General features: G+C 52.2%; 1 protein-coding gene across 1 annotated transcript; it reads left to right on the top strand.

Moving 5' to 3' along the window:
* The first annotated feature begins 19,949 nt into the window (after positions 1-19,949).
* On the top strand, positions 19,950-26,713 carry LOC138472391 (transcription factor HES-5-like). Its single transcript, XM_069610527.1, has 3 exons — positions 19,950-20,012; positions 20,221-20,401; positions 26,493-26,713. The coding sequence occupies exons 1-3, from the start codon at positions 19,950-19,952 to the stop codon at positions 26,711-26,713; spliced, it is 465 nt and encodes a 154-aa protein (XP_069466628.1).
* Positions 26,714-26,884: the final 171 nt, after the last annotated feature.

Raw genomic sequence — 26,884 nt, 5'->3', positions numbered from 1 at the left:
ATATATCTTTTTACATGTGTACTTTTAACAGTTTGCATATGGCGCCAGAGGAATATACACACATTTGCCATGATGCTTTTATTTCTGACGTCACAAACCATGTGACATAAAGGAATACGCCGTGTAGGTAAGGTCAACTCTTCGTTTATTAACAAACCCCGCGGCGCACCACCACACAGCCCAGCCCAACCGTCCTTCTTCGCCACGCAATTGGAATGCCAGCTAAGCGGAGCGAGCCAGCATTCCAGTGCACAGCCCCACTCACATTATGACACATCTTCCCCCCTTGGTGCTGCACAACCAGTGGAGTAACTTTGCTGAAAATGTTGGGGCGGACATGACATCTGAAGAAAAGGTGCCCCAAATGAATGCCAAATGAATGAGGACAAAATGGTGTGCCATTGAAAGTTGGGGGGGACAAACACCCCTGTACCCCCTAAAATGACGCCCATGTGCACAACAAAGGAAACTATAACAAAGGTAAACAGAGATAAATAAAAGAAAACATCTCAAGTCACACAAAACACCCTGCAACTCGCTCTCCTGCTGGAGTGGCAACTATGGAGCACCCTTACCCAGCACAACAACACTCCTCTTGCTCCACCTTGTCCCCTCATCAAGGACCACATAACCTGTCCCCACAGCCTCCACCATGCGAGGAGCCATAAACACACTGGTCCCATTGGGAATGAACCTTGGATTCTTTACACACATACATCCACCATCCTCAACCTTCACTGACTTTCTTCCACGCTGCTGGAGCCTCACACGATCTTGATGGGACCGCACTCTCTGTAACACCTCAGCCATCATTTCCTCTGTCACCACACCCCCACCTAGAGCAACTGTCCTCAACTTGGATCCAGCCTTCCTGTCCCTCATCAGTTCGAAAGGAGTTTCCCAGTCATCACCGAAGGCGTCCTCCTGTAGGCCGACAAAGCCTCTGACAATACATCCTGCCACAATAACCCATTCGCTATGGCCAACTGAATAGCCCCTTTAACAAAACCGTTAACCCTCACAACCAATCCATTCGCGCGAGGATTGTACAGAGCGGTCCGATGATGTCTGATGCCATAATACCTCAGAAAATCCTGCATTGGCTGAAAAATAGACTGTAGGCCATTTTCAGTAAACACACTCGCCGGCACCCCTTCTCTGAAAAACAATCACCCTATTGGTGGTGACACTTTTGAAAGCGGCAGCCTCCACCCACCGCGAAGTGTAATCTACTAACACCACAAAGAATCTCAACCTACCCTGCAAACATTCCATTGGCCCCATGAAGTCCAGAGCTACCTTTGACCACACCTCGTTAGGCACATCCACAGGATACACGGGTGGAGGGTGAATCACTCTACTCTTATCACTAAGTGCACAAGCCACGCACTCTTTCACTACTGCTTCCACCTCCTCATCCATGGCAGGCCACCAATAATCTTCCTGCAACCTGCTCTTTGTCAAAGACCTGCCCAAATGTCCTTTGTGTGCCGCCCTGCATTTGACCGAATCGCAGTTTCTGTGCAGGCCATATCTAATCCGACTGAGCTCAGCATCTTTCGCTGATTCCACTTTCCGCTCACTCCTGTCCACCGCAGGAAGTACACATGCCACTTGCGTACCCACATCACACTTCTCCTCCTCAACTGGTACCATCAGAGGCAACCATGACAAACAGTCTGCCACCAAATTCTTCTTCCCGGGGACATACTCTACCCAAAAATTAAACACTTGCAAGTGTACCATCCATCATGCTATTTTCTGGGACACTGACGCGGTGCCTCTGGTAGTAAGCATGTACACCAAGGGTTTATGATCCGTCCTTATTACGTATGGGAACCCCCACAGAAACGTCCTAAAATGCTTCGAAGCCCACATTGCGGTGAATGCATCTCACTCAATAACTGTGTACCTCCTCTTTGCCTCCCTCAAGGCTCTACATGCCAAAGCAAATACACCATCTTGCCACTGTTCCAACACTGCCCCGACGCCAACCTCACTTGCATCAACTGTAAGCACAGTCTTATTTTTTGGGTCAAAGGACCTCAAAGAGGGAGCCCCGTCCCCATCCTTCTTTAACAATTAAAATTCATCCTGGCATTCCCAGGACCAATCAAATCTAGCATTCTTTTTCAATAGTGCCTGCATGCACACCGTCTTTTCCGCGTAGGATGGTATGAATTTCACATAGTGCTCGGTCATGCCCAAAAAGGACCAGAGTTGTTCTTTATTGATGGGACAGAGCCTCCCTCATAACCCTCACAATCTCCTCCATTGACCTTATACCATCAGCGCCAAGGGTATGCCCCAAATATGATACGCTGTCATGATTCCTGCCCCTCATGTCCCCAGCCCTCCAAGATGTCAGGCTGGAGCCAGGCCATGATCACCTCCATGGCCCTCAAGGGCCTCTCCATCCCTCCAAAGCCCCACTTGGAATCAGACTTGGCGCTTGTGGCACCAGACTCACTCACTCCCATAGGATAACATTGGGGATTGGACTTGTAGTGCATTGATTGGGACAAGATGGATGCCCCCACATATTTTGGTTCCAAGAACTGCATGTGCAGTCTAGTCTTTTGGGTGTGGTTCAGCCCAGAGACACCTGGGATACCCAGAGACTATTTAAGCCACGCCCAGGCTGACAAACATGCTTTGTGTTTTCTGCACCTGCAGCGTGACACTCACTGTGTTCGGATCGGTCTCCAGTAGGCCTGCATCTTTCTTCTGCGCTCAGCTCCTGCAAGAACAAGAACACCGTTAGGAACAGCCTTACCTTGCGGCGCATCTGCCAATCATTCATCGCTCCTTCTGTTCTGCGGGCATCTTCGGCAGTATCATTCCCATCCCGGCACGCCGTTTCCTAAGGAAAAGGGAAAGGAACAGAAAAAAGGCATTAGTAAGCATTCTGCAAATCTTCGCTTATTTTTAAATACTGTACAAGCTTCAAACGCTTACCTGAATCCCAGCCGCTCTGGGGGAACTCTGTCTCCGGAACTCTCATCCATCTGCAAGAGGGAAAAGACACTCCAGGTTAGCGTGGGTAGCTTACTCACCGCATTAGTTCTTCATAACCGGCATCCACACTGAAAACGTTGCAGCGCCTAAAAGACACAGGAAAAGAACTCAGTTCAATACAAATACGAAAGGGGTGCATCGCGCATCGCGCTCTCACTCACCTTCAGCGCTACTCATCTCAGTAGCATGCCGCCATCCCCGGACGCCGGCCATCATCTAAGGAAGGAAAGGAACGAAGTTAGAGAACTGTTCAAAAGACTCATTATACTTACCTGCCGGACTCTTGCCAGTGAAGTAACTAGGCAGCAAATAGCCCGCATCAATCAACGCGCCCCTGCGCTGAAAGCAGGACGGAGAGCACACTATCTAAGAAAACAAGGTGAGCTGTGGATCAAAGGGAAGGGTTGGACCCCAGGGTAGAAGGGGTTCAAGCATACAGAGACAATAGGGAGTTAAACTCTACCAATCCTGTGTTTCAGGCCCAGTCTCCAGTCGAATAGCCTCCAGGGAAGGGTTCGAGGTCATAAGAGGTCAGAACAGGCTGAGTGACATCCCCGTGAATACCAGGTGAGCGTTACAGAACACAAAGCCTCACATCAAAATCCACCTGGGCGTCATGGAAATGTCAGAAACCGACCAGTTAGCCCACATGTTGGGGCAGCTACGTTCCGAAGTACATGCAGCCAGGCAGGAGACCAACACCCTGAGGAGAGAGCTGATAGTAGCCAAAGAACGCACTGATGATTTAAGCCAGCAACTTCTCCTGTCACAAGCAGGGCATGCACCATTGCCGCGAAGAGTGCCCTCGATGCCAGCGCCATCAGCCAATCCCATTCAGATAACCCTTCCTGGGGCAGTTCCCTTGGCCCCGCCCGTACGATTTACGGGGGATCCCAAGAGGTTTGCAACGTTCATGAACCAGTGCCGCCTGCACTTCCTTTGTAGGCCAGGGGCCTTTCCGAATGACCAATCACGGGTCGCTTTTGTGCTAATCTACCTGAGTGGTAGCGCCGCGGACTGGCCTGTACCCTTTGTAACCCAAGACGATCCTTTGCTGCATGACTTCATGGGCTTTCAGCAGGAGATGGAAAAGCTGTACACCCGTGGTACTCATGGGCAGGCATTAGACAACGAACTTCTGTCCCTATGCAAGGGAATCAAGACCTATTAAGATACATAGCCACGTTCAATAGACTCGTACTTGAAGCAGAATGGCCAGTGCAGAAGAGAACCACGTTATTTCATCAGGGGTTGCGGGGGGAGCTCAAGGATGTTCTCGCACAAGTAGTGAACCCCCCAAAAGACTGCTCAGAATTCATTGACCTTGTTGTTCAACTGGATCATAGGTTGCAGGACCGAAAAGCAGATCGAACCAGACTGGACCCTTGCCCTATGTATGGGCGTTCAAACGACAATACTGCCCGAACAACGGAAGGTTCAGGAGAACCAATGCAAATCGGGGGGTCAGATCCCCCTTGACTAAAGCGGAAAGGGATAAAAGGAGACAGCAGCAGTTATGTCTGTACTGTGGAAAGTCAGGCAATTTCCTTAAAGAGTGCCCTGTGAAGCCACCAAGGAGGACAGTAGGGGCCACGGACAAGGACGATACCATCAAGGAATCGGAAAACTCCCCAGACCGGCAAGTGTAGGGGTCCACTTGTCGAGCGAAGAAAGTGAACTACAGACCTCCCATTTTGCACTATCTGTGGTCTTGATCAATCACCAACAACCATCTCGGATGCACGCAGTAAGAGCGTATATAGACAGAGGAGCCATTGGGAATTACATCGACCAGGATCTTGCGGCAAAGATGGGGCTTCCGTTACGCCCTAAATCAACCACCGACACTGTTACCACTGTCGACGGCACAGAAATAGCTTCTGGTCCAGTATCCCAATGCACTGCAGCTTTAACCCTTCTGTGCCAGGATGGTCCCCAAGAATCTATCGTTTTCGACCTCATTAAGGCACCACAGTTCCGGTTGATTTTGGGAATGCCATGGTTGGTAGCTCACAATCCTCGAATCGATTGGCGAGCAAAAGAATTGGCCTTTCCCGAGACTTGCGCCCACAAATGTTATCGCCAAGAGAAACAACCAATAGACACCAGAACCTCCATGCTTGCGACTGTGGCAATCGGCACCTTACCAAGTGAATTCCAGGACTTTCAAGATGTCTTTCAGAAAGAACAGGCTAATACCCTGCCATTGCATAGACCATACAATTACCAAAATGACCTGATACCCGGCGCACAAATCCCTTGTGGGAGAATTTACGCACTCTCAGAAGCAGAAAACCAGCACCTGAAGGCCTATCTTGACCAATACCTGGCCAACGGGTTCATCCGTCCCTCGAAGTCTCCAGCAGTCAGTCCTCTGTTCTTCGTACCAAAAAAGGAGGGGGACTTAAGAATGTGCATCGACTATCGTGCACTGAACCAGATTACAGTAAAAAACCGCGAACCCCTGCCACTGATCCCTGAATTGCTTGATCAAGTCAAAGATGCCCAAATCTACACAAAACTAGACCTGGGGGTGGGGCACATCACCTTGTTCGCGTAAAACAGCGGGATGAATGGAAAACCACTTTTCGCACCAAATACGGCTTGTACGAATATCAAGTAATGCCCTTTGGCCTTTGCACCGTGCCTGCTGCATTTCAATACTTCATGAACGATGTCCTACGGGAATTGATTGATGTCTGTGCTCTAGTGTACATCGACGATATCCTAGTATATTCCATATCAAAGCAGGACCACGTTAAACATGTCCGATCCGTATTGGAGAAACTCTGTCAACACCAGCTCTATGCCAAGCTCGAAAAGTACTCATTCCACGTCTCTGAGGTGGAAATCCTGGGCTTTATTCTCAGCCCGAATGGAATCCGAATGGATGCACACAAGGTAGATGCTATCCTGAACTGGCCATCCCCAAATTCATTCAAGGGGGTTCAAAGTATGCTGGGTTTTGCAAACTTCTACCGCCGAGTCATCCCAGGATTTTCACAAATCATGCATCCCATCATGTCATTACTAAGGAAAAGCAACAAAAAGTTCCAGTGGACAACAGAAGCCGAGGAGGCTTTCCAGGAACTCAAAGCAAGAGTCAATGAGCAAGACTCAAACCCAATCTTACGCTACCCTTGCCCCGATCTCCCATACCTGGTGTAAACGGACACCTCAAGCATGGCTATGGGAGCCGTCCTCTCACAAAAGGACCCCGAAACTGACCTTTTACACCCTGTTGCCTTCTGGTCGCGTAAATTCACACCCCCTGAACTCGATTACACTATCACAGACAAAGAACTCCTGGCCATTAAGTCAGCCTTTGAGGCATGGCGGCACTACCTCTTGGGCACCAGACACACAATCACCGTAATAACTGACCACTGGAACCTCCAGTACCTACAAACGGCAAAGGCCCAATCCTCACGACAACTACGTTGGGCTCTATTTTTTTTGCTGAATATGACTACGTGATTACATTTCGATCAGGGGTGAAAAACGGGAAGGCCGATGCTCTTTCCCGTATGGGGGTGGAAGAGCAAGGGTATCAGACCCCTGACCCAATAGCAATCATCCCGAGTGACAAGCTCCTAGGAATCACAGCAACCATAACTCAGAAAGAATTACATGAAGAAATCCAAAACCTGATGAGTCCGGAGCAATTACAAGCGTGGAGTGTACAAGGAGAACATTACATGATAAACGATCAGTTGCCCTACTTCAGGAATCGTTTATTCTTACCAAACCAGAACTACGAGAACAAGTCATGTCCGGTTATCATGATTCCTTGATCGAGGGCCACCCCGGAATCGCTGAAACCCTAGCCAAGGTAAACTGAAATTATTGGTGGCCCACTTGGCGTAAAGACATTATCCAATTCATCCTATCTTGTGGAGTGTCTGCTTAAAGCAAGTCATCCAAGCAGAAACCGGCTGGGCTATTACAACCATTGGAAATCCCACCAGCACCTTGGCACACATTGTCCCTCGATTTTATTACTGACTTACCACCCAGTCAAGGGTTTAACACTATTCTGTTGTTTGTTGACCTATTTTCAAAAATGGCACATTTCATTCCTCTTAAGGGGCTCCCAAATGCTTCCACTCTGGCAAAGGTATTTCTTGAAGGCATCGTATGGCTCCATGGGTTTCCTTCAGTTTTGGTCTCAGACCGAGGTACTCAATTCGTATCTAACTTCTGGAGAAAATGCTGCTCTATGGACCAGATCGACATCCGGCTATCGACCAGTCACCATCCCGAAACGGATGGTCAAACTGAGAGGACAAATCAGACGCTCGAGCAGGAAGCTGGTTTGACCTATTATGGATAGCTGAATATGCTTATAATAATTCCCTACACACCAGCACTGGGCAGACAACCTTTTATACCATGTATGGCAGGCACCCACGTACTTCTGAGTTGGACGTTCCTACAACCCTGGAAATGCCAGCAGTCAAAACCTTGCAAACAACCATTTCTCAAACCTTTAAAAGGGCAGCTGAACACCTACTTCAAGCTAAGAATCGCCAAAAGAAGTTTGCTGATCAACACCGAGCAAAGGCCCCCAACTACCAAGTGGGAGATAAAGTTTGGCTAGCGTCTAAACACGTGTCCATTAAAGGAACCCGAACTTTACGTCCAAGATACCTGGGTCCATTCACCGTCACCTCCATTATAAATCCTGTGGCGGTCAGACTAGCTTTGCCGTCAAACATGCAAATTCACCCTGTGTTCCACGTGTCTCTCCTTAAACCTGTTCAATCTGGGACCCGGGTAGCAATGCCACCGCAGCCAGTAGTAGTTGCCGGGGTGCCAGAATTCAAAGTCAAGGACATCCTAGATCCAAAGTACGTCAGATACAAATTATACTACTTAGTAGACTGGAAGGGGTATGGTCCACAAAACAGGACATGGGAGCCTTGTGAGTACATCCATGCACCTTGCTTGCTTAGACGATTTCATCAAAACCATCCAACCAAACCAGGACCAGACCGAAGAGCCACCTTGAGAGGGGCCTTGGGGGGGAGTGCTGTCATGATTGCTGCCCCTCATGTCCCCAGCCATCCAAGATGTCAGGCTGGAGCCAGGCCACGATCACCTACATGGCGCTCAAGGGCCTCTCCATCTCTCCAAAGACCCACTTGGAGTCAGACTTGGCGCTTGTGGCTCCAGACTCACTCACTCCCATAGGATAACATTGGGGATTGGACTTGTAGTGCATTGATGGGGACAAGATGGATGCCCCCACATATTTTGCTTCCCAGAACTGCATGTGAAGTCTAGTCTTTTGGGTGTGGTACAGCCCAGAGACACCTGGGATACCCAGAGACTATTTAAGCCATGCCCAGGATGAAAAACATGCTTTGTGTTTTCTGCACCTGCAGCGTGACACTCACCGTGGTCGGATCGGTCTCCAGTAGGCCTGCATCTTTCTTCTGTGCTCAGCTCCTGCAAGAACAAGAACACCGTTAGGAACAGCCTTACCTTGCGGCGCTTCTGCCCATCATTCATCACTCCTTCTGTTCTGCAGGCATCTTCAGCGGTGTCATTCCCATCCCGGCACGCCGCTTCCTAAGGAAAAGGGAAAAGAACAAAAAAAAGGCATTAGTACGCATTCTGCAAATCTTCGCTTATTTTTAAATACTGTACAAGCTTCAAACGCTTACCTGAATCCCAGCCGCTCTGGGGGAACTCTGTCTCCGGAACTCCCATCCATCTGCAAGAGCGAAAAGACACTCCAGGTTAGCGTGGAAACATCTAGAGGCGCCGCATACCATGCTTACTTACCTCATTAGTTCTTCATAACTGGCATCCACGCTGAAAACGTCGCGGCACCTAAAAGACACAGGAAAAGAACTCAGTTCAATACAAATACGAAAGGGGTGCATCGCGCATTGCGTTCTCACTCAACTTCAGCGCTACTCATCTCAGCAGCACGCCGCCATCCCCGGACGCCGGCCATCATCTAAGGAAGGAAGTTAGAGAACTGTTCAAAAGACTCATTATACTTACCTGTCAGACTCTTGCCAGTGAAGTAACTAGGCAGCAACGAACCCGCATCAATCAACGCGCCCCTGCGCTGAAAGCAGGATGGAGAGCACACTATCCAAGAAAACAAGGTGAGCTGTGGATCAAAGGGAAGGGGTGGACCCCAGGGTAGAAGGGGTTCAAGCACACAGAGACAATAGGGAGCTAAACTCTACCAATCCTGTGTTTCGGGCCCAGTCTCCAGTAGAATAGCCTCCAGGGAAGGGTTCGAGGTCGTAAGAGGTCAGAACAGGCTGAGTGACGTCCCCGTGGATACCAGGTGAGCGTTGCACACAGTTGGCACCCCCACCTGACACTTGGAGAGTTTTACAGTCAAACAGATCTACTGCAAGATATGTATTACTTGGTGCACTCTGTCATCATGTTCTCTCCTACTCTTTCCCCAAACCAAAATGTCATCCTGAAAATAGCTAACACCAGAAACATCACCAAACAACTCTTGCATGCAGCATTGAAAAACAGCCAACACAGAAGCAAAACCAAACGGCATGCGGCAGAACCTATAAGCACAAAACGGTGTTACAAAAGACGTCACAGGCTGCGACTCCAAATGCAAATCAATTTGGTGATATGCTAATGACAGGTCAAAGGTAGAGAACCACTCTGCATGCCCCTTCGTCAAAAGCAACTCATTGATGTTGGGAAGGAGATGGCGGTCTACCCAAATACTAACATTTAGTTCTCTAAGGTCAACGCACATACTCAACCCCCCATCCTGTTTCCGGGCCAACACTACAGGGGATAGCCATTCCGAGCTCTCCATTTCCTCTATGATGCCTGCAAATTTCATTTTTTCCAATTCAGATTTTAACCCTACCCTGGTCAACACCGGTACCCCTCTGACTTTATGCACCTTGGGCACCGCCCCTCTCTTGAGAACAATCCGGTACGAGAACCTCCATAACATCCACTATCGTTAGGCAAACACTTCAGGGTACTTGCTGCACAGATACTGCGCATCTATCACCTTCTCTGGCCCTTCCTCCACACTTAAAACTGGTATCCTTTTCCCAGGACGTACCTCAATGTCCAGCGCAGCCTGCTCATCCCATCCCAGCACACCGACACCCTTGTGGGCTACATAGTGCTTATCCTGCATGCTACGTCCTTTAAACTCAATCTGCACCCACTCTTATCCCATCACCTTTATTGGCACCTGACCATATGCAATTGGGTTGATATCAGGGGTATTGAGATCCACCACCCTCTTTCCAAACCTCCCCCTGTGCACCTTAGGAGAAATCATGGTGTACGGAGAACCCGAACACACCAACATTTCAATGGATACACCATTCACAGTTAATACATCCCATGGCCCCTTTTTGGTCACCCCTTCAACATGCAGGATCACCCCTTCATTCATCCTGGTGCTCTCAACCACATCTTGACACCCTTGACCCCCTTCTGACTCAATCATCCTGATTGTCTGTCTTGCCTGTGCACTGCCTTCCTCCAAGTTTGCCCTGCACATCCTAGCATAATGTCCTCTGGCTTTGCACCATCTGCACTCAACTACTCCAGCCAGACACTCTTCGGCCCCCAGGGGATGACTGGACCAACCGCATCTCTTTTGCATGCCTCCTTCAGTCCATCACTATAGTTCCCTTTGCTCGCCTTGGCGGATTGCGCCTTGGGCTTTTCTGCTTTCTTCCTGAAATCGATGGCGCCCCTCCTGTACGACGGTAAGATTACTTGAACGGACTCTGCTTGACCATGCTTGTCTGCTTTCTCTGTGACAGTCTGGACACTACTAAGTGACTTCTCTATTGCTCGGGCAATTTCTATCACCTTCTCCAGTGGAGGATCCCTTTCTATCCACAGTCTCTCTCCGACCTTGGAATTACTGGTTCTCATCATAATTTGATCCCTATTGTACTCATCCTGCACACCAGTAAACCTGCACGTGGCTAACAGTGTGCGCAGAGCTGTGACGTAGGAGTCGGTACTTTCCCCTACTGCCTGTGCCCTGGAGAAAAAGTGATATTGTTCCACCACCACATTGATCCTTTTTCAAAACCACCCTTCCAACTTCTTAAGAGCAGTCTCGTAGGCGCTAACCACACTCTCCCCCTCTCTCCCTCCCTCCCTCTCCGCCACCAGGCACGTACACCGTCTCCCCTGGTAAATGTCTGAAAATCCGGAGCCTTTCAGTCCCATTGCAATTTAACAACACTGCCTCCTTCTCGTCCTCTCTGTATCTAGTTCCGCCTGCCGCTCTCATATACACTCTGAAAGCATCCCCCCACAAGTCCCGTGAAACAAGGGATTTACCTGCAACTTCCAGAAAAGCCGGTGGGGGCCTGGCATTGCTATGCTGTATGACAGCAGAGACTTCAGCACATTTGATTTACACAACTCAATTAGCGCATGCCGCCCATTGCTGGCACACCTAGGCGTCTCCTGGGGCAGCCACCCCTCCTACTGCGGTCACTTTATGCAAACACAACGTTTGTATCCCCTTACACTCACAGACTTGAAGCCCTGGTGAACGCTGCCCAGGATGGCTGCTTTAAAAGTCACAATGTTTCATGGTGCGGGATGCGCTCAAAATACCTGCAGGTACCCCACCGTGTTGCTGCTGCGGCGCGTTGCTCCTGCCATGATGCAGGTAATGCTCTTTTTCCTTAAGTTCCCCCAATGTAGTGTTTACATTGGTTGCCGGGTGTTATATCCGCCCTACGTCCCGCAGCGCGGTGACGTAGGGCAGCTTAATAAAAGCCCCGCCCCCTCGAGTGGGGAGCAGTTCGGGGCAAAGCGAAACCAGCGTGTGCGTGTGTTCTTTTTTCAGCGCTCCTGCCCAGGCCGCGCTCCAGCCCACGCGGCCTCCTGGACCGGAGCCAGCCCCTTCGTGCTGGGCCTCCGGAGAACTCAACAATGGCGACGAGGTGAGCGAGCATCCACGCACTCCACCACGACTTTGCACGCGGAAGCCACACGGACGCTCCGTGTGAATTTTTGGACACCCGGTGGGGGTCCCCACGATCACGTGACCCCCACCCCCAAAAAAAAAAAAAAAAACATTTTTTTTTCTTCATTCCCCTCCCACACCTCATCTTCAGGGGGTGAAATTTTTTTTTTTTTTTTTTTTCTGCTCTTCTCATGTCATCCCAGTCATCACCTGCAAAACGTCTCCTGCATGGAACACAGGCCACGAAGCGTCAATCCATCGGAGTACAAGTGCCGGTAGGACACTGCCCTAACACAGGGCGCGCACGAACCCAGAAGGCAGTGAATCGGTGATCAGGCGAACGCCACACCATGGCGACTGGGTCATCGACCCCTGGACCCTCCACACCGTCCAGGATGGCGGCAAACCTGTCTATGGCGTCACCACCGCCTCGCACGCAGGGGAGTTCGTCGACGTTGATCCAACCATTCGACCCATTCACAGACCCATCGTCCAGTGGGCCCAGATGGCAGCTATGGCTACAGAAGTTTGAGATGGCCATGGAATGTAAGGACGTCACGTCATCCAGAAAAATGAAAGCTCATCTACTCCTCAGTGTGGGCGACGAGGTGCTGCGCATCTTTAACTCTTTGGATGTGGGTGACGGCCAAGATGCATACCGGAGTGCGAAGGACGCTCTAACAGCACACTTTCTCCCGCAACTAAATCCAGACTATGAGACTTTTATCTTTTGCACAACCATCCAGGCCCCCGATGAGACTCTCGACGCCTACCACACGAGGCTGAGGAAGCTGGCCATGTCGTGTGAGTTTACGAACACTGAAAGGGAGATCAGGAGGCAAATCATAAATGGAATCCACTCGGAGAAGCTGAGGCGTCTCGTGCTCAGTGAAAAGGGAATCCCTCTACAACGCATCCTGGAACTGGGTCGACAGAGGGAGCTTGCCCACTCCAGGGCCGCCAACATAGAAGTGACCCTACAAAAACTCCAGCCGTCATTTTCCACAGCGATGGTTGCTCAAATCTCGGACAGACAATCAACGAGGAGCGAAAGTGGCAGCGGCTACACCCAAAACAGGGGGCAGCCTCGAGCACCAGGACCAACCGAATGTGGATGGTGTGGCGGTCAAAGGCACGGAAGGCGAAACTGCCCGGCGCAAGGCACCACGTGCGGAGCATGCGGCAGGAAGGATCACTACGCGAAAGTGTGCAGATCTGTGAACACGCCACTGCAGCCTCCACAAGGATCCCAGGAAAAAGGGTCATCGAAAAAAAAGAAACAAGCCAGCGCGAGGAGGGTAGCGGTAGTCAACTCCTCGACAGAAGAAGAAGGGGATGACCTCTCAGCCCTACGACAAACAGCAGGCACTGAGAACGAAGGAAAGGGCCGAAAGGTGTACTTAGTATCGACACTAAACCAAGGGCCAGCAGCGTCGAAAAGAACCGCCAGGCGACGAAAATGCATGGTCAACATACAAGGCCAGGACATACAAATGACCATTGACACGGGGGCCTCGGTAAACGTCATGCCAACCACCGTTTTTCAAACCCTCGCACCACGACCCGAGCTAAAATCCACAGACACTCGGTTGTTTGCCTACGGCAGTCGGAAACCTCTACCAGTCATCGGGAGGTTCCGCACCACTCTTGGGCATGGCGAACAGAAATTATGGTCGAAGATCTATGTTGTCAAGGTGGGAATTGAAAGCCTGCTGAGCGGTGATGCGGCTGAAGACCTGGGCGTGGTCAAATTCATATGCCACGTTGACGACACATCCGAGGTTGAGAACTTCCTCATGCACCACCCCAAGCTACAAAGGGGGATAGGCTGTCTCAAAGGAAAGACCATCAAACTACATATTGATCAATCAGTGCAACCACGTGCGGTAAGACACCGAAGGACACCCTTCCACATGAGAGAACAAGTTGAGAAGGAGCTAAGGTCGCTCGAAGCCGCTGGTATTATTGAAGAAGTCACGGGACCAACACCGTGGGTTTCCCCGATGGTGGTCACCCGGAAGCCCAAACAGCCAGGAAAAGTTCGGATCTGCATTGGCATGCGCCTGCCCAATGCAGCCATCAAAAGAGAGCGACACATAACGCCTACAATTGACGAAATCATCACTGACCTCACTGGATCGTGTGTGTTCTCGAAGGTAGACCTAAAGGCGGGGTACCACCAGCTGAAGCTACACAGAGAGTCGCGCTATATCACCACGTTCTCAACCCACCTAGGTCTGAGGAGGTACAAGCGCCTGAGTTTCGGCATATCGTCGGCCGCGGAGGTTTTTCAACAGACCATCCAGGAGGTCATCAGAGGCATACCAGGGGTATTGAACGTGAGCGATGACATCCTAATACATGCACCGGACACCAAGGAACACATCATGAGACTCAAGACACTACTGGGCAGGCTGGAAAGCGCCGGACTCACAATCCATCGAGAGAAGTGCGAATTCCTAAAACCGGAAATAACTTTTTTTGGATACAGGTTCGACCGCACCGGCATATCACCTGATCCCCAGAAAGTGGCGGACATACAAGCTGCCAGCCCCCCCACGACTCCCACCGAGGTGCGCAGTTTCCTGGGAATGGCCACCTACTGTGGCAGATTCATTCGGAACTTAGCAACCCTATCCGAACCGCTGCGGGAACTAACAAAGGCCAGCACCAAATGGGACTGGGGGCCCGAATGCCAGCAAGCCTTTGAGAGCATAAAAGACTCCCTGTCGACTGATACCAAGATGGCCTACTACGACACGGACCTCACGACCGAACTATTTGTGGATGCCAGCCCTGTCGGACTTGGAGCAATCCTGATGCAGGTCACGAAGGAGGGCACCAAAAGGTCAATTGCATATGCATCCAGGGCGCTCACAGCAACGGAACAAAGGTACTCCCATATAGAAAAGGAGGCCATCGCCGTTCTATGGGGGTGTCGACACTTCCACATGTACCTATACGGGCGTAAGTTCACGGCGATCACCGACCACAAGCCCCTACTACCAATCTTCATTGGGTCATCGGCACACCCACCAGCCAGAATCACCAAGTGGTTACTACACCTCCAGCAATATGATTTCGAACTTGTCTACCAACCGGGCAGTGGCAACCCCGCGGACTTCCTGTCGAGACACCCACGACCAGCCACCCAGCAGGAAGTGCTAGTCGCCGAAGAAACGGAGGAGCACATTTGTCAAGTAGTCCACACCATGAGGCCCAAGGCAATAAACATTGAGGACATTGCAACAGAAACCCAGAATGACCCCTGTTGCGATCTGGTAAAAGATGCCATCATGTCAGGCAACTGGAAAGACTTCATGTCGCACACACGCAACAGAACCGAGGGGGCCAAGGAGTTCCTAGCAGGCATGTTCACGGTTCGGCAAGACCTCTCAATCACGGAGGGAGGGCTCCTGCTAAGGGGTGACCGCATCATCATACCCCCGAGGCTGCAGGACAGGATAGTGGCTCTAGCGCATGAAGGACACCAAGGGCTGGCAAGAACAAAGGCACGGATCAGACACAGGGTATGGTTCCCTCACATCGACGATCGTGTTGAGGACCTAGTGAACACATGTCTACCCTGCCAAATAACGAGTGGACCACCGGACCCAGAACCGATCCTATCGGCCGAGCGTGGCCGGGCACGATGGGAAGCCATCAGCATTGACTTTTGCAAAATCAGAGAGGGTCTACATCTACTGGTGGCAATCGATGACCACTCACGCTATCCAGAGGTCGAGATAGTGGAGTCCACCGCCGCGGAAGTGGTCATCCCGGCAATAGAAAAGATGTTTGCCACCCATGGCCTGCCCACGACCATTAAAAGTGACAATGGACCCCCATTCACAGGGGAGGAATTCAGGTCATATCTACAGGAACTGGGCATTAAATATCACCACATCATGCCAAGGTGGCCACAAGCGAATGGGGACGTCGAGCGATTCATGAGGACCATCAACAAGGTACTCCGAGTATCAAAGGCAAACGCCAGCCCGTGGAGGGTCGACCTATTCCGGTTCCTAAAGAACTATCGGGTCATCCCCCACAGTACCACGGGCATACCACCTGCTGACCTTATGTTCGGAACTATCATCAACTCGTCGATCCCCCATCATCCAAGCAGAACCCCTGACGACGTCGACCATGCACGCGTGGAAACGAGGAGAACACGTGCCAATGCTCACATGAGCACCAAGAGAAGAGCAAGGCCCTCAAACCACAGAATGGGCGACCAAGTCATCATGTTGCGAAATCCCACGAAATCCAAGTTAGACACCAGGTATGAGGAACTGCCATGGACTATCAGCAACCGGCGTGGGACCATGATAACTGTCACACGGGGAGGTCGGGAAGTAACAAGGAACGCCTCCTAGTTCAAGCCCGTGCCCCAGCACCTCTGGACGGACTGCGAGGGGCCTCACGACGACAACGAGCAACAAGGCAGCGACGTGCCGGCGCCAGACCCCGAGGAGGAACACACAGGGGATTGCAGCTGGCAATCACCGAGACTGCCCGGCAGTGAGGACACATGCAGCGAAGGTGAGCAGACTTACGAACCGAGCGGGGACAGCCCCCACGCGAAGCGGTACAGTCTGAGAAAGACCACGAGACCGCCTACGAGGCTGAATGACTATGTATGCTAAGCCAACAGCAGTGGCAGGGGTTTATAGTTGAGCATGTTGCTTATGTTTGTTTTGTTAGGTTATTTTGAAATAAAGGAGGAATGTTATATCCGCCCTACGTCCCGCAGCGCGGTGACGTAGGGCAGCTTAATAAAAGCCCCGCCCCCTCGAGTGGGGAGCAGTTCCGGGCAAAGCGAAACCAGCGTGTGCGTGTGTTCTTTTTTCAGCGCTCCTGCCCAGGCCGCGCTCCAGCCCACGCGGCCACCTGGACCGGAGCCAGCCCCTTCGTGCTGGGCCTCCGGAGAACACAACACCGGGCAACCAAAATGACCGCTGGTGTGCAGATGCACAAGGTCCTTTCCTCTAGCTAACCTGCAACATCCGCCGACAGCACTGTCACCGCACACTCTCTCTTCGGCAAAAACAGCCACCTCTATGCACCCTGAACCGTACAATACTCCGGCCCCTCACCTCAACCGCTCAGAGCACTGACAGCGTGAAGTACTCCGGGTTCAAGGCGTTGTTACACGATCTACCGGCGCGCCGAGTATTTCGCGCATGGATTACCACACAGGGTCGGTTCCTTTAGGATATCCTCGTCGCCAGTGACATAAAGGAAGACGCTGTGTAGGTATGGTCAACGCTTTGTTTATTAACAGGCCCCGTGGCTCACCGCCATACAGCTCAGCCCAACCGTCCTTCTTCTCAGTGCTGGTCATTGGGCCGGCTCTCGGCGGATCCGAGATCTGGCACCAGATGTGTAGCCGGATCTCGGGATCCGGCCAGAGTCAGCCGCCCAAGCCCGTGAACCGCGCAGGAAAAAAGAAAGAAAAAAAAAAGCGTCCGCGACGGCAGCATTGCCGTTTACCGCGGCTTTGGCACTGATGTGTAATGCACAATGCTCACTACATGTACAACTGAAAGGAATCAGTTGTACATGTAGCGAGCATTGTGCTTTACACACCAGTGCCAGAGCCGCATAAAAGGCAATGCTGCCCTCACGGGCGTTTTTTTTCTTTCTTTTTTTGGCACAACAAAATGAGCCAGGGCTCATCAAGGGGGCCTGGCCTAACTGCAGGCGTCCTGCTGGCCCGTTAGGCCACGCCCCCCTGAAGAGCCCCGGCTCAATGGGCAACTGGCACCCCTGCCAGGCATCCTTTTGTATTGATCAACACCCTCTCCCATGGGGGAGAGGGTGCTGATCTCTGCATTTACTTTCTATAGGCTTGCCTGGCAAGGAACAGCGCCTCGCCTATTCAGCCTTAATGGTGACGCTTCCCCTCGGCAGCTGGGGAGGGGCAGCGTCACCATTAAGGCTGAAAGGGTGAGGCCGCTGGAAGCTGAGGCCGTTTTCCTGAAGACTGAAACTCGCAGAGTTTCAGTCTTCAGGAAAACGGCCTCAGCTTCCAGTGGCCTCACGTTTCTCTCCACAATGGTGGCACCGGCCCACGGGCATCTCCTGCTTAAAGGATGCCTCGCAGGTGCGGCGCCACCATTATGGCTGAAAGGCATTTTTTTCTGGAGCCTGATGCTTTCGCACACGAGCGAGAGCTTGAGGCTTCAGAAAAAAATCCTTTTCGTGTAGTGGCCGGGGCTGGCAGGGGAGATCAGTGGGCCCCACAGGGCCCTCGCCTCAAATTGAAATTTCGGAGCCTGCCGGGGCTGAGCCCCGGCAGGCCCCGTCCCACTTAAAGCCCTGTGGTAAAAGGCAATGTTGCCTTTGTGGGTGCTTTTTTTTCTTTTTTTTTTAAGTATTTATCTGATCGGCTGGCCACTACCAACCCCGCCCCCTCTAGACCACGCCCCCTCTTCCCAAACTCCTCCCCCACCCGGGTCTTGTGCCACTCCCTCACATCCCCCAGTGCCATTTCCTCCCATGCCCCAGTGCCACTCCCTCCCATCCCCAGTGCCACTGCCTCCCATCCTCCAGTGCCACTCCCCCACCCCCCAGTGCAACTCCCTCCCATGCCCCAGTGCCATTGCCTGCCATACCCAGTGCCACTCCCTCCTATACACCAATGCCACTGCCTCCCATCCCCAGTGCCACTGCCTCCCATACCCCCCCAGTGCCACTCCCTCCCATCCCCCAGTGCAACTCCCTCCCATGCCCCAGTGCCATTGCCTGCCATCCCCAGTGCCACTCCCTCCTATACCCCAATGCCACTCCCTCCCATCCCGCAGTGCCATTGCCTCCAACCCCCAGTGCCATTGCCTCCCATCCTCCAATGCCATTGCCTCCCATCCCACAGTGACACTCCCTCCCATGCCCCAGTGCCATTGCCTGCCATCCCCAGTGCCACTCCCTCCCATCCCCCAGTGCCATTGCTTGACCACGCGAGAGCAGCAATAGAAAGCGGACTTTGATCACTCGTAGGGGCTCTGGTGTCCACTTCACAGGAAGTCACTTTTGCCATAAAGGGGGGTGAAAAGTGAGGTGTTAAGTTGGAGAGTCTTACACTTTAAGATCCCACCGTGGAGGTTGTGGAGTGATGGGGGCGCGGGGAGGGGCAGTGGGGTGAGAATCCGCTGCAAGATTTGGAATATTATCAGTGCACAATCCAGGATGAATGCACATTTCAGATCCCAGAGTTCTGTGCAGCAGCGTCCAGAATGTGTGCATCCAGAGACAGACAAATGCACACGGATAGGGACACTGTGAGGGCTTGGTGGCCTTTGTGTGCAGCATTGCATGAATTCCAAGATTAAGAAGTGTGCACCTTTTATTTCTACCTTTTTTGAAGGTATGTATTGAACAGAAATGTTACATTTTTTGGTAGAGAAAGGACCAAACGTCCAGATATTTTTTAATACAGAATATCCTGCGACTTTGCACATCTATTCATCAATACGTTTGTATTAAAAAAAAATCCGATTTTCCTGGTTGGTATATTTTCTGTGGATATAATAAAGATACAATCATCTTTTACTGCGTGTGTCCTCCCTGTCCCTGCTTATCTGCAGTGCCAGGGAGCAGATAAACCCACACTCGCCCACTTCCTCCCATGAGAAGATCATGGCACATTCAATGCTTGGCCTGTGGCAGATGCCCGGGGGCACTGACACAAGCCTTGTCACTTATCCCTTTAGAGGGGCGGGTCTTTCCCACACTCGGGTCCATTGTGTCGGGTCCCAGGTGCTCCCCTGCCTCTCGCCCTGTAATGGGACACACTTCTATTGTCCCTGCTGCTCTCTGATTGGCTGCTGAGTGTGGGAACCTCTCCCCAGCCTCAGCCCCACACATTTCCCTGCAGCTGAGGGGGATAAATAGGGCTGGAGGGAGGGAGCTCTTCAGATCACTGCGGCCTCACTACAGAGAAGCAGCCCTTCACCCCAGGCTGGGCAGGATGGCCCCTTTCTGCCCCTTGGAGCTGTATGGGCACGAGCTCGAGGGCAGAGGCATTAGAAAGGTAAGAGGCAGGAAAATAACGATAGATTATATGACTTGCTGAAATAGAACCTGCAAATATATGCATTGATATACATTATTGCACTTAACATTTGGTCGAAAATATATTATAATACTTTAAACTAGGGGTCTGTGGTATTTATTTTGCAAATGTCTGTCTTTGTATGTGAGACGCATGTTATAAGGAGCGCAACTTTTTGTTTCTGCAGTTGAGGAAACCGGCGGTTGAGAAGATGAGGAGAGAGCGGATCAACAGCAGCATCGAGCAGCTGAGGATGTTACTGCAGAGAGAGTTTGGGGACCAGGAGCTTACCCCCAAAGCAGAGAAAGCGGATATCCTGGAAATGGCCGTGAGAGTCCTGGCCCAGCGCGTGCAGACAGCAGCACCAGGTGAGAGGCCGGAAAAGGAAGGGGTAGCATTGCAGGGGGTGCAACTGGAGCGCTGGGGGGAGGGGGGTAGGTGTGGGTGGTAAAACGATTTTAATTTAGTACATCAGCCCGAGAGAAGCAACGTGTGCATGACAGCAGCGGTCATGTGTCCTTAAGGACCCGGTTTACCATTTTATAATACACTGCCTTAAATACACGCATGATTAAATACACCTGCAGATAAGCTCTTGCCCACACGCCGCCCAAACAATGGAGGGAGTTGTTGTGTTCTCCGGAGGCCCAGCACGAAGGGGCTGGCTCCGGTCCAGGAGGCCGCGTGGGCTGGAGCGCGGCCTGGGCAGGAGCGCTGAAAAAGAACACACGCACACGCTGGTTTCGCTTTGCCCGGAACTGCTCCCCACTCGAGGGGGCGGGGCTTTTATTAAGCTGCCCTACATCACCGCGCTGCGGGACGTAGGGCGGATATAACATTCCTCCTTTATTTCAAAATAACCTAACAAAACAAACATAAGCAACATGCTCAACTATAAACTCCTGCCACTGCTGTTGGCTTAGCATACATAGTCATTCAGCCTCGTAGGCGGTCTCGTGGTCTTTCTCAGACTGTACCGCTTCGCGTGGGGGCTGTCCCCGCTCGGTTCGTAAGTCTGCTCACCTTCGCTGCATGTGTCCTCACTGCCGGGCAGTCTCGGTGATTGCCAGCTGCAATCCCCTGTGTGTTCCTCCTCGGGGTCTGGCGCCGGCACGTCGCTGCCTTGTTGCTCGTTGTCGTCGTGAGGCCCCTCGCAGTCCGTCCAGAGGTGCTGGGGCACGGGCTTGAACCAGGAGGCGTTCCTTGTTACTTCCCGACCTCCCCGTGTGACAGTTATCATGGTCCCATGCCGGTTGCTGATAGTCCATGGCAGTTCCTCATACCTGGTGTCTAACTTGGATTTCGTGGGATTTCGCAACTTGATGACTTGGTCGCCCACTCTGTGGTTTGAGGGCCTTGCTCTTCTCTTGGTGCTCATGTGAGCATTGGCACGTGTTCTCCTCGTTTCCACGCGTGCATGGTCGACGTCGTCAGGGGTTCTGCTTGGATGATGGGGGATCGACGAGTTGATGATAGTTCCGAACATAAGGTCAGCAGGTGGTATGCCCGTGGTACTGTGGGGGGTGACCCGATAGTTCCTTAGGAACCGGAATAGGTCGACCCTCCACGGGCTGGCGTTTGCCTTTGATACTCGGAGTACCTTGTTGATGGTCCTCATGAATCGCTCGACGTCCCCATTCGCTTGTGGCCACCTTGGCATGATGTGGTGATATTTAATGCCCAGTTCCTGTAGGTATGACCTGAATTCCTCCCCTGTGAATGGGGGTCCATTGTCACTTTTAATGGTCGTGGGCAGGCCATGGGTGGCAAACATCTTTTCTATTGCCGGGATGACCACTTCCGCGGCGGTGGACTCCACTATCTCGACCTCTGGATAGCGTGAGTGGTCATCGATTGCCACCAGTAGATGTAGACCCTCTCTGATTTTGCAAAAGTCAATGCTGATGGCTTCCCATCGTGCCCGGCCACGCTCGGCCGATAGGATCGGTTCTGGGTCCGGTGGTCCACTCGTTATTTGGCAGGGTAGACATGTGTTCACTAGGTCCTCAACACGATCGTCGATGTGAGGGAACCATACCCCGTGTCTGATCCGTGCCTTTGTTATTGCCAGCCCTTGGTGTTCTTCATGCGCTAGAGCCACTATCCTGTCCTGCAGCCTCGGGGGTATGATGATGCGGTCACCCCTTAGCAGGAGCCCTCCCTCCGTGATTGAGAGGTCTTGCCGAACCGTGAACATGCCTGCTAGGAACTCCTTGGCCCCCTCGGTTCTGTTGCGTGTGTGCGACATGAAGTCTTTCCAGTTGCCTGACATGATGGCATCTTTTACCAGATCGCAACAGGGGTCATTCTGGGTTTCTGTTGCAATGTCCTCAATGTTTATTGCCTTGGGCCTCATGGTGTGGACTACTTGACAAATGTGCTCCTCCGTTTCTTCGGCGACTAGCACTTCCTGCTGGGTGGCTGGTCGTGGGTGTCTCGACAGGAAGTCCGCGGGGTTGCCACTGCCCGGTTGGTAGACAAGTTCGAAATCATATTGCTGGAGGTGTAGTAACCACTTGGTGATTCTGGCTGGTGGGTGTGCCGATGACCCAATGAAGATTGGTAGTAGGGGCTTGTGGTCGGTGATCGCCGTGAACTTACGCCCGTATAGGTACATGTGGAAGTGTCGACACCCCCATAGAACGGCGATGGCCTCCTTTTCTATATGGGAGTACCTTTGTTCCGTTGCTGTGAGCGCCCTGGATGCATATGCAATTGACCTTTTGGTGCCCTCCTTCGTGACCTGCATCAGGATTGCTCCAAGTCCGACAGGGCTGGCATCCACAAATAGTTCGGTCGTGAGGTCCGTGTCGTAGTAGGCCATCTTGGTATCAGTCGACAGGGAGTCTTTTATGCTCTCAAAGGCTTGCTGGCATTCGGGCCCCCAGTCCCATTTGGTGCTGGCCTTTGTTAGTTCCCGCAGCGGTTCGGATAGGGTTGCTAAGTTCCGAATGAATCTGCCACAGTAGGTGGCCATTCCCAGGAAACTGCGCACCTCGGTGGGAGTCGTGGGGGGGCTGGCAGCTTGTATGTCCGCCACTTTCTGGGGATCAGGTGATATGCCGGTGCGGTCGAACCTGTATCCAAAAAAAGTTATTTCCGGTTTTAGGAATTCGCACTTCTCTCGATGGATTGTGAGTCCGGCGCTTTCCAGCCTGCCCAGTAGTGTCTTGAGTCTCATGATGTGTTCCTTGGTGTCCGGTGCATGTATTAGGATGTCATCGCTCACGTTCAATACCCCTGGTATGCCTCTGATGACCTCCTGGATGGTCTGTTGAAAAACCTCCGCGGCCGACGATATGCCGAAACTCAGGCGCTTGTACCTCCTCAGACCTAGGTGGGTTGAGAACGTGGTGATATAGCGCGACTCTCTGTGTAGCTTCAGCTGGTGGTACCCCGCCTTTAGGTCTACCTTCGAGAACACACACGATCCAGTGAGGTCAGTGATGATTTCGTCAATTGTAGGCGTTATGTGTCGCTCTCTTTTGATGGCTGCATTGGGCAGGCGCATGTCAATGCAGATCCGAACTTTTCCTGGCTGTTTGGGCTTCCGGGTGACCACCATCGGGGAAACCCACGGTGTTGGTCCCGTGACTTCTTCAATAATACCAGCGGCTTCGAGCGACCTTAGCTCCTTCTCAACTTGTTCCCTCATGTGGAAGGGTGTCCTTCGGTGTCTTACCGCACGTGGTTGCACTGACTGATCAATATGTAGTTTGATGGTCTTTCCTTTGAGACAGCCTATCCCCCTTTGTAGCTTGGGGTGTTGCCTGAGGAAGTTCTCAACCTCGGATGTGTCGTCAACGTGGCATATGAATTTGACCACGCCCAGGTCTTCAGCCGCATCACCGCTCAGCAGGCTTTCAACTCCCGCCTTGACAACATAGATCTTCGACCATAATTTCTGTTCACCATGCCCAAGAGTGGTGCGGAACCTCCCGATGACTGGTAGAGGTTTCCGACTGCCGTAGGCAAACAACCGAGTGTCTGTGGATTTTAGCTCGGGTCGTGGTGCGAGGGTTTGAAAAACGGTGGTTGGCATGACGTTTACCGAGGCCCCCGTGTCAATGGTCATTTGTATGTCCTGGCCTTGTATGTTGACCATGCATTTTCGTCGCCTGGCGGTTCTTTTCGACGCTGCTGGCCCTTGGTTTAGTGTCGATACTAAGTACACCTTTCGGCCCTTTCCTTCGTTCTCAGTGCCTGCTGTTTGTCGTAGGGCTGAGAGGTCATCCCCTTCTTCTTCTGTCGAGGAGTTGACTACCGCTACCCTCCTCGCGCTGGCTTGTTTCTTTTTTTTCGATGACCCTTTTTCCTGGGATCCTTGTGGAGGCTGCAGTGGCGTGTTCACAGATCTGCACACTTTCGCGTAGTGATCCTTCCTGCCGCATGCTCCACACGTGGTGCCTTGCGCCGGGCAGTTTCGCCTTCCGTGCCTTTGACCGCCACACCATCCACATTCGGTTGGTCCTGGTGCTCGAGGCTGCCCCCTGTTCTGGGTGTAGCCGCTGCCACTTTCGCTCCTCGTTGATTGTCTGTCCGAGATTTGAGCAACCATCGCTGTGGAAAATGACGGCTGGAGTTTTTGTAGGGTCACTTCCATGTTGGCGGCCCTGGAGTGGGCAAGCTCCCTCTGTCGACCCAGTTCCAGGATGCGTTGTAGAGGGATGCCCTTTTCACTGAGCACGAGACGCCTCAGCTTCTCCGAGTGGATTCCATTTATGATTTGCCTCCTGATCTCCCTTTCAGTGTTCGTAAACTCACACGACATGGCCAGCTTCCTCAGCCTCGTGTGGTAGGCGTCGAGAGTCTCATCGGGGGCCTGGATGGTTGTGCAAAAGATAAAAGTCTCATAGTCTGGATTTAGTTGCGGGAGAAAGTGTGCTGTTAGAGCGTCCTTCGCACTCCGGTATGCATCTTGGCCGTCACCCACATCCAAAGAGTTAAAGATGCGCAGCACCTCGTCGCCCACACTGAGGAGTAGATGAGCTTTCATTTTTCTGGATGACGTGACGTCCTTACATTCCATGGCCATCTCAAACTTCTGTAGCCATAGCTGCCATCTGGGTCCACTGGACGATGGGTCTGTGAATGGGTCGAATGGTTGGATCAACGTCGACGAACTCCCCTGCGTGCGAGGCGGTGGTGACGCCATAGACAGGTTTGCCGCCATCCTGGACGGTGTGGAGGGTCCAGGGGTCGATGACCCAGTCGCCATGGTGTGGCGTTCGCCTGATCACCGATTCACTGCCTTCTGGGTTCGTGCGCGCCCTGTGTTAGGGCAGTGTCCTACCGGCACTTGTACTCCGATGGATTGACGCTTCGTGGCCTGTGTTCCATGCAGGAGACGTTTTGCAGGTGATGACTGGGATGACACGAGAAGAGCAGAAAAAAAATAAATTTTTTTTTCACCCCCTGAGGATGAGGTGTGGGAGGGGAATGAAGAAAACATTTTTTTTTTTTTTTTCTTTTTTTTTTTGGGGGGGTGGGGGTCACGTGACCGTGGGGACCCCCACCGGGTGTCCAAAAATTCACACGGAGCGTCCGTGTGGCTTCCGCGTGCAAAGTCGTGGTGGAGCGCGTGGATGCTCGCTCACCTCGTCGCCATTGTTGTGTTCTCCGGAGGCCCAGCACGAAGGGGCTGGCTCCAGTCCAGGAGGCCGCGTGGGCTGGAGCGCGGCCTGGGCAGGAGCGCTGAAAAAGAACACACGCACACGGTGGTTTCGCTTTGCCCGGAACTGCTCCCCACTCGAGGGGGCGGGGCTTTTATTAAGCTGCCCTACGTCACCGCGCTGCGGGACGTAGGGCGGATATAACAGGAGTTAGAAAAGGAAAGCGCTTCTCTGCAGCAGCACATGCATTTACGGTGCCTGGTTATGACTAGTATTCCACAGGTTATACCTCCCTTCCTTCCTTCTCCTCCTCTCCTCCTCTCCCTCCCATATCCATGGGTACAGCCTGCCCTCATTTCCTTACCCCCTTCCCTCACTCCCGGTCGCGCCCTACACCCGTTTTTCTCTCTTTCCTCCGGTGCCCCCCTCTCCACAATCCCTCCCTGTGTTGATTCTCTTTCCGTGTCTATCCCGTCTTCTTTCTTTAGTAACTCCTCCGCCCCCACTCCCTCCTTTCATCCACCGCCCTCCCCTGCTGCACATTTCCCACACATAGAGGGACTTTACGACATGTCACTCCCAGGCCTGGAGCTTGGAACTATTTAAATCTGTAAAAAACGAAAAATTCCAAAGTTGTAGGCACATAGGCACATCAATTTGCCATGTCCTTTAAATATACCTTAATCCTCCAACCTTTGTATAACTATAAGGCATCCTATAGAAATTTAAACTGTATTTCCCACTTCTCCCTAAATATTATCTAATACTCTAAAACGTGTACATTATGTTTACATCTTTGTTGCGTAAATGAACCAATCATTAATGTCCTTCTTCTATTTCCTTTCAGCAATGGCCGCCAGTGAAGGTTACTCCAGATGCCTCAAGGACTCTCTGCACTTCCTCTGCCTCCATGGAGCCCCCAAGGAGACCGGTGTGAAGCTCCTGAGCGCCCTCCATAGACCTGGGGCTGCAGCAGAGGCTGTGTGTCCTTCTCGGCTACCGTCCTGCCCGAGCAGCACTAAAGAGCCCGCCCAGGACAGCCCCAGAGTCCCGTGGAGACCCTGGTGATGCCGGGGCTGCGGCCATGGACTTTTCTTCTGACACTGGAGGAAGCTGGGACTTCTCTAGAGGCCTCGGTCCTCTCTGAGTGGAGAATATGCCTTCTCATGTCTGTACCCGGCAGCGCTCTGCCTGGGCGTGTTTACTGCACTTCCAGAGGTGCAGTGATGGCGATGTGAT

This window comes from Ambystoma mexicanum, chromosome 8 (assembly GCF_040938575.1).
Source record: "Ambystoma mexicanum isolate Mex_15411 chromosome 8, UKY_AmexF1_1, whole genome shotgun sequence".
NCBI classification, from domain to species: domain Eukaryota; kingdom Metazoa; phylum Chordata; class Amphibia; order Caudata; family Ambystomatidae; genus Ambystoma; species Ambystoma mexicanum.
Note: the sequence above shows the minus strand (reverse complement) of the source record. Positions and strands in the feature narration are given on the sequence as shown.

Excerpts from the sequence above, each read along its gene's own strand:
- LOC138472391 (XM_069610527.1), top strand. The coding sequence starts at position 19,950 with ATGGCCCCTTTCTGCCCCTTGGAGCTGTATGGGCACGAGCTCGAGGGC. Across the intron at positions 20,013-20,220 it reads AGGGCAGAGGCATTAGAAAG|TTGAGGAAACCGGCGGTTGA; the intron begins GTAAGAGGCAGG and ends TTGTTTCTGCAG. Across the intron at positions 20,402-26,492 it reads CGTGCAGACAGCAGCACCAG|CAATGGCCGCCAGTGAAGGT; the intron begins GTGAGAGGCCGG and ends ATTTCCTTTCAG.